The 14,092-nt window shown below is 35.8% G+C and overlaps 2 protein-coding genes across 2 annotated transcripts; both read left to right on the plus strand.

Moving 5' to 3' along the window:
* Window positions 1–2,974: 2,974 nt before the first annotated feature.
* On the plus strand, window positions 2,975–5,436 carry LOC114729621 (mitochondrial import receptor subunit TOM20-like). Its single transcript, XM_028916653.1, has 6 exons — window positions 2,975–3,177; window positions 3,338–3,419; window positions 3,597–3,763; window positions 3,866–3,913; window positions 4,221–4,310; window positions 5,055–5,436. The coding sequence occupies exons 1-6, from the start codon at window positions 3,094–3,096 to the stop codon at window positions 5,199–5,201; spliced, it is 618 nt and encodes a 205-aa protein (XP_028772486.1). The 5' UTR covers window positions 2,975–3,093; the 3' UTR covers window positions 5,202–5,436.
* Window positions 5,437–8,806: 3,370 nt separating this feature from the next.
* On the plus strand, window positions 8,807–14,080 carry LOC114729614 (uncharacterized). The gene is made up of 15 exons (XM_028916645.1): window positions 8,807–8,862; window positions 9,238–9,517; window positions 9,681–9,819; window positions 9,915–10,051; window positions 10,147–10,348; window positions 10,430–10,668; window positions 10,757–10,868; window positions 10,951–11,095; window positions 11,179–11,324; window positions 11,616–11,788; window positions 11,878–12,276; window positions 12,350–12,405; window positions 12,553–12,755; window positions 12,845–13,184; window positions 13,315–14,080. Exons 2-15 carry the CDS (start codon window positions 9,293–9,295, stop codon window positions 14,078–14,080), a joined length of 3,282 nt encoding a protein of 1,093 aa, XP_028772478.1. The 5' UTR covers window positions 8,807–8,862; window positions 9,238–9,292.
* Window positions 14,081–14,092: the final 12 nt, after the last annotated feature.

Here is a 14,092-nt window from a genome sequence, read left to right on the forward strand (position 1 = left end):
TTGGATTATTTTGCTGGTTGAAGAATCAAAATCTGTTGTTTAAAACTCAAGAAAACAAAACTAAAATAAAAATAAATTTGCAAACCAAAAATTATATTAACTTAAAAATTAATTATATATATGCATCTGAAATTTGTCTCGTTGATAAAAGGACAATTTTATTCAACATAAATAAGATGATTTCATAAAAACACTTATTTTAGTGGTGTGATTATTTTTAATCAGCTCAATAACTGTATATAAAATACCATCTCTTATTCTTGATATAAAATTTAACTTGTAATTTAACCTGAACAATGTCATATTTTTTATATTAAAAAACTAATGTAGTATAATATATATGCACATAACTATGGGGTATTTGAATGGAAACTAAATCATAGTTTTAAAAATACTTTTACGGTGTACAAAAACATATGTAGAGAAGTTTATCTCGTTTTATGAAAATGTATTTTTTAAAAACATTTTTATATATTTCCAAACACTCCCTGAAACCATGTTACACGAAACCGAGGAAGATAATGCATTGGAAAAAGAAGAAGATGATCATAAGTGCCATCGCTAACTGCACAAGTGAGTCCGTTTGAGTTATGGACAGGACAAATAGCTTATTTTCAATTTGATTTTTTGAAAACGTAAATAAAATAAAAGTTAAATCAGATAATATGAATTATATTTGGATTGAATTTTATAAAAATTACATTGTATAAAAAGTTGTTTAAATTATGGTTAAATAAAAAGTAAGTTATAAGTAAAATGAACCGATAGGTAACTTTTAATAAGTCAAAAGTAGCTTGTTTTTTAACTTGAGATAATTGCACCTCTGAATCTAACTTTTGGCTTATAAGTCTCAGCCAAACAAGTGCTGGAATTCCAAACGTGTTTATGAGTTGAAATAAGTAAATACTATTTTTATCTTTAATATAAGATCTTGTTTGACTTCTATTTTGATCCTAAATATAAGATCTCAATCCACTTTGTCTCTTATATTTATACTACCTCCGGTCCTTAATATAAGACCTTATTTGACTTTTATTTTGGTCCTAAATATAAGACCCCAATCCACTTTGTCTCTCATATTTATACATTTTTTTCCAAAGTAGCCCTTCTAACAATGATAGTTCTAGTCAATACATTTGATTGGCAAGAATATTTTAGGAAAGACAACATCTATTTAGGACAAATAACTAACTCAACTTACTTCTTTAATATCTTCAAATTAGTCAACTGGCTCTTATAATTAGGACCGGAGGTAGTATATTTTTTTTCCAAAGTAGTCATTCTAACAATAATAGTTCCAGTCAATACACTTAATTAGTAAGGATATTTTAGTTAAATACCACCTATTTATGACAAATAACTAACTCAACTTATTTTCTTAATCTCCTCAAATTAGTTAACTGGCTCTTATAACTAGGACCGGAGGCAGTAAATAACTTTTGGGTCTTGAAACGTTATGCCAGACAGACTAGGTGTGAATTACAGAATAGGGAAAATTTTTATGTGAACACATTATGAGCACTTCACATGGATAACTCCAAACAGCTGCTATGATCTTACTAACTCAAGGGCGAGGAAAAAGGAGCTGGCTAGTCGCCACCTTCGTGGCGGGTCTACAGCGCGGAGCCGATGAGGCCATCATCACCCTCGTCATGAGTATTATTGGACAGTGGAAAACTCAGCGACCAATATTTATTTCATGTCAAAATTACTCCATGAATACATGCACGGTGATCCGGGAAAACGATGATCCTTTGAACCCCGCCCATGTATATACATACGCTCACGCATATCGTGCAATGCCCCGTGATATGCCGACAACGTGTTGGAGCCATGTGATGCCCAGTTTTTCCTCTTGGACCTGAACGTGAAGGGCTATTGAAGGCTGAGCATTCGTTAACTTTAAGAAAATAATTCTGAACTAAGAATTTAGGTCTTAGGTTTCAAGTCCTTATAATAATATTGGCAACAATAATTCCAAAGAAAAATAGCCTCCAACTCAATTGTGGCAGCGTCTTCTTTCTTTTTTTTCCTAGCAAAAAAATGGTTAATGTATTTTGTATGTGGGCAAAATGCAAGAGGGTTGATGGCCCGGTTGGCCCAATTACCCTAGTCCACAATCTAGTTTAATTGGGTTGGTCGAAAATTTTGTTTTAAACCGAAGCAAAAACGCATCTTTTGGTTTTGGTGAGTTTTCGACTCAGGGCCTGTTTAAGTAATATAAGAAACTATAGTTTTGGGTCTCGGATTTGCTAAACAGAGGATAAAATTAACAAACCATAGTTTTGAATTCAAAACTGTTGTTTTAGAAAAAGTAAATTCATTTTACTTTTGACTCAGATTAGAGAGTATGATTATGCTTGTCAGATTAAATCTCAATGATAATATGTCTTTAACACCCCTCAATTATTTTTTATAAACATATTTAATCTTATATTTTATAAATATATATACACATATTAATTATTTATTAATTATATTATCTTATATATTATTAATTATGCTGGTAAAAAATATATTATTGACAATTTTATTTCTTCAAATTAAAATATATTATAGAATCTATTTTTTTTATGTAATTATCATATTAACTTATGTCTTTTTTAGTAATTTATATATATAAAAAGTGCTTCTTATAACAACTATCCAAACACTCTCACTTTATTAGAATCACTTTTTTCACAAAATCTATTCTCCAAACCATGATTTGGTTTTATCCAAACACTCTCTTAATTCACTTAAATTTTTTTATATAAACAGATATAGGTAAATCAATAGGCTCTTTTATAAAAGGTCAAATTATATGAATCTAATATGCCAAAATCAACCCCGTTCCAAACGTACAAGAAGTAACATGTAAGTTACAAGATAACTGTGAGTGAATATCAACGCATGCCGTAAGGGTGTCTGAATTAGTTTTATGTTAAAGGCTAAACTGAACAGGCCCGGGTCGTGGCCCTGGGGAATGAACGTAGGCTTCGAAAAGGGGCCGTAAAACTGAACACCGGATAATACTTCTATACTATCAACTCTACGTCACCCTCTTTTCATCATCCACAAAACCCAAAATCCGAGAAATACACTATCCAGACAATGGATTTTGATCAACTTCTATTCTTTGAGCATGCCCGTAAAATCGCTGAAGATAACTACGCGGCTAACCCTCAAGATGCCGACGTCAGTGCTCTTTGTTTTTGCCTTTTTCAGTATTCCCAATATATTAATTAATTAATTTTGTTCGGCCGATGGAGTAAGATTGGTGGAGTATCAGTCTCTGTTCAATGGCCTTGATGAGTTCGTTTTGGCTCACGGGAACTTTATTTTCTAATCCATGTAGAACTTAACAAGATGGGGCGGCGCCTTACTGGAGTTGTCTCAGTTTCAAAGCAGTAATTCCGATGCCAAGAAGATGGTCAAAGGTGCTAATTTGTTGCCCTTTTGTTCTTTTTTTTTTTTTTTTGAAGCTTTAGTTTAATATAGTGACTGTTGAATCCGACCATTTATAATTACTGAAATTTTATGGGAAAATACAGTAGTTGCTGACGCATCTCCAGTTTATATAATCTAATTTTAGGATGCTGACTCGTTTGATACAGATTCTATTACGAAGCTGGAGGAGGCATTGATGATTAACCCCAAGAAGCCTGATGCTGTTTGGTGCCTGGGAAATGCTTATACTTCACGTGCACTTTTAACTCCGGATCAAGAAATGGCAAGAGTTGATTTTGATCGAGCATCTGAACACTTTCAGCAAGCTGCTGATGAGGTAGGTTTTCACTCTTGCACCAATGTTAAGGGAAGCACTTTATTTATAATTGTAAATTGTAAATGTACTGAAAGAGTTGTGAACTTCTGAGTATACTAGGATCCTGGGAACGAACTCTATCGAAAATCCTTGGAAATGGCTGCGAAGGTATGTTCTTTCTCATAGCTTTTTGGCATTATGTTATTCGGCTGTTTTAGTTGTTGCAATTGCGCATTGCCATTTATCTTGTGATACAGAGATGAGCGTTACCAGTTGCTTCATTTTCATGACAGGGTTTTCACCTGTCCTAGAGGAGAATTTAGCCAGAGATATTTAGATAACTAAAAGTGATGAACAGAGACAAAATTCTGCTTAAATTTTAATTTATCAAGTGCTTTACCACATTTTCTTTCACATCAGAGCGTATTTGACAGCTAATGTTAACCTTTTCAATTACTAATACCTGTTTCTCAAGGCTTCTGAGCTACATAAAGGGATGCATGAGCACGGTTTTGCTCAGCAGGCAGTGGAAACTTCTGGATCTTCTATTTCATCTGGTACAAAGGTGGGACTTCAAATTTTTATCGTCTTTCCATGAGTTTCTTTTTTAAAAGAAAAATTAGCGGTTAAACTTAGGACATGGAATTACATCTCTGTCTCCTGAGTGTTTTTGGCACCGGCTGCATCTGCTAAGAGGCATTAACGAATTTTATTTCAACCGGCATGAATTTGAGCTCTATTGTTCTTTTACCAAAGTGAGGCTTTTAATCTGCCTATGCATCTAAGGGGCGTGTCTCCAGTTGGGAAGTGGTGCCTTGTGATTATAATAAATCATACTTTTCTGTTGAACTTTGATGATATTTAGGCACGCATCTATTTATATGATTATCTGTGTAAAGAATCAGGTACTATAGAATACTTAGAACTTGGTCCTCTCAGGTCATGTGTTCAGAACTATGGGGATGCTCTGTTGCACCTGTAGTGGGAAAAAGGCGACCGTTGAGCATAATTCGTCATGCCAACACTTATTGTTATCTGTGTTCGTGTTGTGTGTAAAGAACTCGGTTTGTTCATGGGCTGTTATTTATTTTGACGCCTTAGCATATCTTGAACTATCCTTCACTACTGTTGTCGTGTCAGCCATCTGATCGCAGACCATGACGGTGAATGAGTTTAACTTTGGTGGTATATAGATGTTGCAAAAACCATCGGTAGAAAACCTGATTATAGGAGAAATGCTGTATAGTCCTGATTTCTTTACGAGTCTTTTCATTTCATTTTTCCGTGATCCATGTCTTTTCTGTTTCAGAACCAAAAGATAAAGCAGAGCAGTGATCTGAAGTATGACATATTTGGATGGATAATTTTGGCAGTTGGCATTGTTGCATGGGTGGGATTTGGAAACCGCACCCACCACCTCCTTCTCAATCAGCCCTTCAATAAGTCAATCATTTGAATTGATGCAGAATTCTTTCAATCATGGTTTTGGTTCTTCTTGTTCACTTGTGGGCCCCTTTTATCGCATAATATATGCTTCGCCAGCTAATCGTTTGCTCATCGACCATAGGAACATTTTTCTATTTGGATTCAATCATGCAGCCTATCCGTCAAGTAGATGTTTCCAAGTATTGAGAGAAAACCAGCAGCACTGGCGTCGAAATGTGTACATATACACCCCCCCCCCCCCAAAATTTTTTTGTCATCCGCTCCTATTACTTTGGGCGGGGAAATAATAAGGCCCAAGTTTTCACTTAAAACCATTGTTTATTGATCTCTTGTGATAGTTAGACACTATAATGGAAGTTGCCCACTGATTCTTGAATCTTGATGTGCTTTTCTCCGGATTATAGATTGGATTATTGGGTTGGATGGTGTTGAAGTTAAACCTTTCTTTCACAGTTCAGACACATTGAACCCCGCAAGTAAATAATGCTTCAAGTTTACTCACCGAGCAGGGACCAAAAAAGATAAAGAAGAAAATGGTTGTGTGCTTCATGCAGCCTTAACTTCGTAAAGCTTGCAATCACAGTGGTTACAGTTTTTCTTGAGACACGAAGGTATTCGGTATGCAAACACTAAATCAACTTTCTATTTCTTTTTTTTTTTTAGAAAAAGAAATCTAAATTTGAGCGTATTTCAAGACTTGTTTGCTGAATTAGTGTAGTTCCCCAAAGGGACGGTGGAGGTTGTGAAACAAAGAATAGGGGATGGGGGAAATTATTTTAACCGACGTAAGTCTAAATTAGTAATCTGCCATAATTCGGTGAATATCATCCTTGGGGCTTCCCACCACTAGTATCTGAAGCGTGAAAGTTTTAAAAGGGGTTTGATTCTTCCTCGTGGCATTTGAAGAGGTATTTTAGAATGGGGACACCTCGGTTAATGCCTAAGGATATAATATAGGTTTGTCCTGCTCAACATCAATATCGCATAGGAAGAGCCATTCAAGCGCCCTATTCTTGACTTGAGTTGAGTTCAAACCCTGTCTAAAATTTTGTAACAAAAAAATAATAATAATATTAAATATAAGATTTAGTTGGGACCCAAAAAAGAGTAATTTAGTTGAAATTCTAAATACAAGACTTCAAGTTTTTTTCATTTTATTTTATTTTTTCAAAAATTACTTTTATTAATTTCACAATTTTCCTCATTTAATGCTCTTTTTTGGTGGTATTTTAAGGAAAGTGAAACGAAGGACTGATTTAATCAATTTTTTCAAACATTCGTAAATCCGTCAAGACCTAATGACTTATCCGTATATCCTCTTGGATGGGCTCTGTAAGAGCCGCTGAACCAACCACAATGGGATGACTTTGACGAAGGTTGCTTCAGAAATAAATATGGCATGGTAGCAAGGCAGGAGTCTGACACGTTACCGGCTATGTTATTTACTAATGCTTCTTAAAGGCGACACGGAGACTTCATTAATGCCTCTGGTCCCGAAATAGTGGAATTCATAATTATTTATTAAGAGATACACGCTTGTGTTTGGACACTGAAAGCTAATAATGCAACGTGGTTGAAAATTGAAATTTTCGGCACCCGGAAACTGTTGTTAATGATTTTTTCCCCCCTGTTTTCTCAAAGACACGAGGGATTCTGTGGGAGATTGAAACTAGAACCAAACAGTTCAAGGGTGTGTTTGAGATAACGGTGACAGAAGTAACTTTTTTTTTCAATCTGACTTTTATTAAAGTCAAATTGAGTAAAAACTAGATAGTGTAATGTGATTTATGTTTGGATTGAGTTTTGTAAAAAAATCAGTTTGAGAAGCTAAAACTTGTTTGAATGATAAATGTAAAAGTAAGTTTAGATAAAAAATGATTGAAAAGAACATAAATTTTACTCCCTCCGTTCCTTATTATAAGAGACAAATAACCGAAGTACGTTGATCAAAAAAATAGTTAAAATTAGTTAAGAACAATTAATGTGTAAAAAGTATAATTTTTTTCCAAAAATGCCCTCATTAATAAGGAGAGAGAACATGAGAGAGAACAATTAAATTATTAAAAGAAAGAGAAGTGGGAGGGAAAGAGAGTGTGAGTTGGAAATAATAAATATGGGTAAAATAATAAATCAACACAAAAAAGTAGAGACAACTTGTAAGTGTCTCTTATATATAGGAACATGCCATAAGCATCAAATGTCTCTTATAATAAGGAACGGAGGGAGTATTAAATAATACATATTTAATTAAAATTAAAATTATAAAAATAAAAATAGTTATTTTTAAGAATAATTAAAACTAAAATAATATATTTAAATTTTAGAAAAAATTGAGAAAAAGTCCTCCTATTAAAAATATAATTAGTGAGAAGGACTTAAATCATAATACAAGCATTCTATATCTATATAAAAATTTATCAATTACTTCTTACTAATTAAATTTTTAATACAACATTTTTCTCAATTTTCCATAGATTTTATAAACATGATAGAAAATAATAAATTTATTTTTAAAAATGGTTTTATTATTCAAAAAATAATTTCTTTAACATTAAAAAATGGCTGGGCTAAAAAATTTTAAAAAAATACACATCATGCATAAAGCATTCTCTCTCCTCCCTCACTCATGAGCCCCACCTATCCAAACTTGCTGTGGAGAAGTCAAAAGCAATGAATTGGAGCTTTTGGAAAACAGCTCTCTTTAAACATAAGCCTATTTACCTTTGTTGCCACTCGAAACATGATATTTAAACAAAAAGTTGCTTTTTTCATCATTTTCCGGTAGAGAAGTCCGTTTGAGAGGTATGGCCGTGATGCCAAACACGCTCTAAGTCATTTCTAATTCATATTGAAATTGAGGGCAATGCAAATGGCGTTGTTGAGTTCATGTCTCAGACATGAAGGTTCATGAATGATAGAATAGTGGTCCTGAACTCGTTAGAATGCTTTTGAGTTATTCAAATGAAAAATCTTTCATCTTTTATGGTTGGGACCATATTTGCTTGTCAGAGTTTTGATTTAAAATTATTTCCCTTTGGATTACGAAGCTGTGATCTATTGCGGGTACGATAAGTTTGCTTACCCACATTCACACAGGATCTGATGGGTCCACTTCTTCATCTATTTCCTCTATGTTTACATTCTTAATTCCTTATATTTGAAATGGTCATTTAAAAAAAAAAACTTAATTGCTCGTAGAAAAGCAAAAAAGAAAAGATGCTACTCTTATTGAAAAAAAACTTAATTGCTCGTAGAAAAGCAAAAAAGAAAAGATGCTAACTTAACCGTGATTGTGAAGAATCTAATCTAATAACTATACTAACGTCTATCTGATTAGAAAATGGCGGCCATAAATGTCTCAGTTGGAAACAAAAAGTAAAACCAATTGGAAGCCATGAATGTCTGTTCTCTAGATTGGGACAATCTCATGGTACATGATAAAACGAAACCAGTTGGATATAGAAGCGAGAATTCTTTCCTTTCTTTTCTTATTTGCTTTAAGCAAGATAAAAGGCCTGCTTTCATCTTTTCCGGGGAATTTAAAGCTCTGTTGCTTATCACAATTTCTACCGTTGAAGTTGAAGAGACCTTCGGCTCCATTTATTCTCAAGTCTGAGCACTGTCAGTATCAATTTTATCTTCCAAAAACGCAGAAAATCTGCGCTGGAAAAGTAATTGCTTTTAATAGCAATCCCCGTGTTATAATAATTGATAAAATAAGAATCAGGCCAGGCAGCCAGTACTTTTGTATCAGCTCAGTAGCGTAATATGCCGTATTTTTCTTCAAAATTTTTTTAAAAAATGAATAATTTTTAAAAAATATTTGCGAATCAGTGGAATTGAAAAAAAGAAGAAGAAGATTTTCGAATTGGCGAACAAAAAGTAACATGGGATTTTTGAACTTATTGAAAGCAGTTAAGATGCTGACAGTAATGGTTGTGGTTGTTGCATTGAGGTTTTATTGGTGGCTTGTGCATTTAAGGCTTGTGATGAACGTTGCACATTTAATGCCCAGTGCCAATAACTGCTTTGTGCTTTCTTCCCAGCAACCTCAACTCCAATTCTTCATCTTCCTTCACTTTTGGCTTCCATGCGGAGTACATGGTAGCTGCTAATATGGCTATATTCAACTTTCTCCAACTTCTTTCTCTCGTTTTGATAATGGTGGGTGCACAGTTATGCCTAGCAGAATCATCGCTTGTAGTTCATTTTAGTCGTACTCCACCAACTCTGACCAGGTCCTCCAACGCCGTTTTCCAGTACTTGGTTAAGAGGTTGGATGGTACCAATGCTTGTAAGAGAAATACTTGTTTATTTTCCTGTGAGGTGTGTGGTTTCTCTTTATCATTCTTCTAATAATATGGTTATTTGGGAATCCCTCCATTATTGTTGAAAGTGTTCTATCAAATCTTGATATGAAAAAAACATACAATATCACATTCAAGTCCAGGTTATTGTGAATATAATATAACGAGTGTTTTTGTAACAGCTTGATGGCAAGGCTTTTCCTTGCGGAGCTAATGGCATTGTGTTGAAGAACTTAACTATAAATGATGAGCATAACTTTCTTCTCAATGTTACTACAAACAAGGGAGAAAGAAGTTCATCAACTTACTCATGGTTTATAGGTGACCACCCACACTCTCCCTTGTTTGGGTGAAAAATTACAGAGAAATGTAATTTTTTTCTCATTTGACTTTGCTTTCTGATGGTTTTACAATAGACAGAATAGCCCCAACAGCAATCATCTCTAGTGAACAGACATATACAAATGCCAAGAGGGTATCAGTTGATATCACATTCAGCGAACCATGCACTGGACTGGGCGGATTTAATTGTCTAAACTCATCAAACTGTGATGTAAGTTGGTTTCTAATGACTAGAACTATGTTTGTACGCACCTGCCATTATTTCTTAAAAAGTTTAAAATATTTAAATGATGGTTCTCCTGCAAGGTCTCCGTAACTGGTCCTGCATATGTGCGTGCTTCTTCTCTGCAAATGATTAGACCAGGCACTCACTATAGTCTTGAAGTGATTCTCTCCTCAAAAAGTGCATATGGGCGTGCAGTAATCCAATTGGCAGATAATATTTGTGCGGATCAAGCTGGAAACAGGTTCAATAGAACCAATAGTTCTTCATTGACCATTCACTTCGGTAAGGTGCTAGTTGCCAATTTATTGTACTGTCACGTAATTAGTATTGGCATGGAACTGAAAGTACAGTTTGATGGCTTAGATAGAAGACCAGTTACAGTAGATATCTGGACTTCAGTTCCATCATATGAGTTGGTAATTAACAAAGTCCCAAGAACAGTGATTGCAACTAGCAAAACAGAAGACCTGATAATTTTCTTGGACTTCAGCACTCCCTTAAGGAATTCAACTAAGCAGATTCTCAACACATTACGAGTCAATTCTGGTACCTTAGTTCCTTTCCACGTCAGACAAAATGAGACCCGTCGTTTTGCTTTTAAAGTGAGCAGATAACTTATCCGAGTCCCTTATGCTGTTTCGTAACATTCATATTCCTCTCTACTGATAGTTTTTGGTTTTCATTTTCAAGCTCAAGAACATCTCAGGAACTGAGATCATCACGGCTGAATTACTAGCTTCTTCAATATTTGGCAGGACAGGCACTCCCGTCTCACCTGTTTCTCCTATTACATTCCTTTATGGTATGCCAAACTCTGCTCAGATTACTCACAGGATTCTCTTAGCAACTTTTACTTTAAGCTAAGCCCTAATTTTTTCTGGCAGATTCAATGAAACCTGGTGTTACACTACGGACCAGCTCACAAAGTGTGACAAAGGAATCTCACATCAACATAATTGTTGAGTTCACAAAGCCAGTCTTTGGCTTTGAGGCCACTATGGTAGAAGTAATGGGAGGAAGACTAATCAGGCAAGTCAATTAGGCAATTCAGTACACACACACACACAACTAACAAACATGTTCATGAAGGGTTTAATTTTTGTTTGATGTAGGTTAAAGGAACTATCAAGAGCTCTATACTCGTTGTCTGTCCAAGCAGTAACTCAAACGGTGGTGTCAGTTACCGTTCCTGCAGGGAAGGCAACTGATATTTCAGGAAACGAAAATATGGCATCTAACCAAATTGAAGTAAAGCATTGTATGAATAATTCTTTGCTTTCTGCATATAGATACTATTCTTTTATCACTGAGCTTTCATTTTCTTAGTATTAAGAGTTGAATGCTCTTCATTTAAATCATTCAACTAATTCCAGGATGAGTGATGAGCACTTCTACAGAAATGCCTGATACATTAACACAACAATGTAGAATCTCACGAGTATACACTGCATACTCACATGCAGAAGAATATATGTTTAAACACGTGCTAATCGTTAAGCAGAGCTTCAGATATTATTTTTGTATTATAACCTGGATATGATCTCCTCAGATTCCATTCCTGCAACGTCCATTGCATCACATTCATTTGTGAGCGCTGGGACAATTGCTACGTCACTTGTGGCTGCTATATTTTCACTGTCCTCTGCAAATCTAGAAGCAATAAGCATGCTTGCTTCAGGAGGTACAAAATGTGCTGCTTCCAGTCCATCAACGAATCTACATGTAAATGTTGAATTGTTTGCTAACAATTATGTATTTCTCAGACCTCAAAAATATACATAATCTCTGAAAAAGCATGGTTTGCTTTACAGGGACTAATAGGACACCTACAGATCTTTGCCCTCTCGGGCTGGTTTTCGGTTAACCAACCTGTTGAATATTATGAAACAACAAGAGGTCTCCGGTGGCTCATACCACATCACAAGCTTCCTTGGAAAGATGTTGGTTCTTCAACCTCAGACAACAAAGGTTTTCCAGAGGAAGAAAAATTTGTTAGTATAACTGATGACTGGTTTGTGGGGGCCAAGTCCCATAACAGGGATGGCCATCAAGATGACCTGAACACCTCTTCATACGCTGAACATGTAGCCGCACTTTCAAGTGAGAACAATTCAAAACTTGGCTGGCTTCCCCGTCAGTACAACTTAAGCATAAAAAGTACATCCTTTGGTCAACCCCTCAGTTCTGCTGAATATTTTAGTTATTTCTTGGTGAGTGTGCAGTACCATTTTTTTAGAACATGTAAGTATAGAGCACTTCACAGTTAAATTATTTGCCTTGTAGAGAGGAGAACCGATGTCAGCGAGCAACGTCATCAAGAAACTGGGGAATTACAACGGGTATTATAGCTTTACGATAACCTTTATGCTTAAACATTAGATTCAAGACAATCACTGTCACAAGACTTCTAGTTTTTTCATATCCACTTGTGACAGAATGAACTATTGATTTTGCATGGGTAAAAATCTAAGCTTCTTCTCTAACAGGTGGCTGGACTTGGAGAAGAACTTGTTCTGGCTCGGAGTGGGAGGAGGCAGTTTAGTTTTAATTCATGTTTCCATCGTATTATTCTTGAGATGGAGGACCGGAATATCACCTCAAGGCAGCCTATCAGTTCCTAGGTTTGAGCTCCTTCTTCTGATTCTCATGCTGCCATGCATTTCTCAGTCTTCAACGTTCGTAATAAAAGGTAAGAGACTACTTTTCACTGTCTTGCTTCAGTCATCGACTTTTGCAGGATTATGGGCACTAACATGTTGAAACCATATCTATGTGCAGGTGGCACAGCCCGGGGAATTATAACGGGGGCTTTATTGTTAGCAATTCCTGTAGCATTCGTCCTGTCAGTATCCCTCTTTCATTTTATTGCAATTTTCTCTGGGAATTTTGTCCAGTATAAAGAAGTCAGACAATTAGTAAACGAAGAAACATGGAGCAGGAGGTTCTGGTTCTTCTTTACTGGCAGGTCAACAAATGGAAAGTGGTTTTACGAGGAAGGACTGCCTTCATCATTCCTCCCAAGATTTGGGATTCTTTTCGACAATTGTAAGGGTTGTCCGGTCCCTGTTTTTGTTGATCAAGTTGATTCAAACACCCACGTGAAGTGGGCTAAAAAAAGGTCAAAGTGGGATTGGAAGAATGAAGGCAGTCAGCTCGGATGGCAGCAATAAAGAAATCAAGACTCCATTGTCCAAGAAGGTTTTGGGCCAGGCAAGGTCATTTTATATCGTTCTTGATCTATTAAGAAGGGTTGCTTTGGGAATCATATCTGTTGCCTACTCATCAGAGAGATCAAGTAAAAGTCTGCTTGCATTGATAATCACAGCAGTACAGTTCATTTATCTTTTTACCTTCAAACCATACATAAGGAGGAGTGTCCAAGTAGCGGAAAGTGTTGCCCTCTTGTGTGAGGGAGGTGTGTTTGCCATATTCATCTTTCAGAATAACTCGAACCTGATTGAAGCCAAGACATGGGGATTGGTTCTGTTGATTCTTCTTCTGGCTTCTTTTATTGCTCAGCTTATCAACCAATGGTATACTATGATAACATCACTGTCCAGATTCTCACAGCCTCACAAGAATTCTTTTAGGCATGGAATAAAGTTTGCTGCCAAAGGAGTTATCTTGCCTTTCCTTCCCAAGCATCATTGGTGTAGATTTATACATTCGTCTTCCCAACCAAATGCAGAGATACTTCCAGTAAATCCTCTTCGTTCAGAAACAGAATTCGAAAGAGGAAATAGAACAGGATATATGGATCCAACCAGTGCCATGACTGCTACTATAGTCCCTGTGCTCAGTTCAGGTACACCAAGCCCCAATCTTATTGAAACAACAGATCAGAGGCCAGAGATAGATATCAATGAACATATAGAAGTGGAAGGTAAATGGCTAAAAGGACACAAGGCTGGGCCAAGAAATGAGCTAAAGATGTTAAGGGAGCTGGCAAAAGCTAGTTTTTCTGGGAATTCCCGAGTTGATGAAGCCAGTACCAGCTACAGCTGGAAGAAATAACTCCCCAGTTAA

Source organism: Neltuma alba, unplaced genomic scaffold (assembly GCF_004799145.2).
Source record: "Neltuma alba isolate B1F8T4 unplaced genomic scaffold, ASM479914v2 tig00012650_pilon, whole genome shotgun sequence".
NCBI lineage: Eukaryota > Viridiplantae > Streptophyta > Magnoliopsida > Fabales > Fabaceae > Neltuma > Neltuma alba.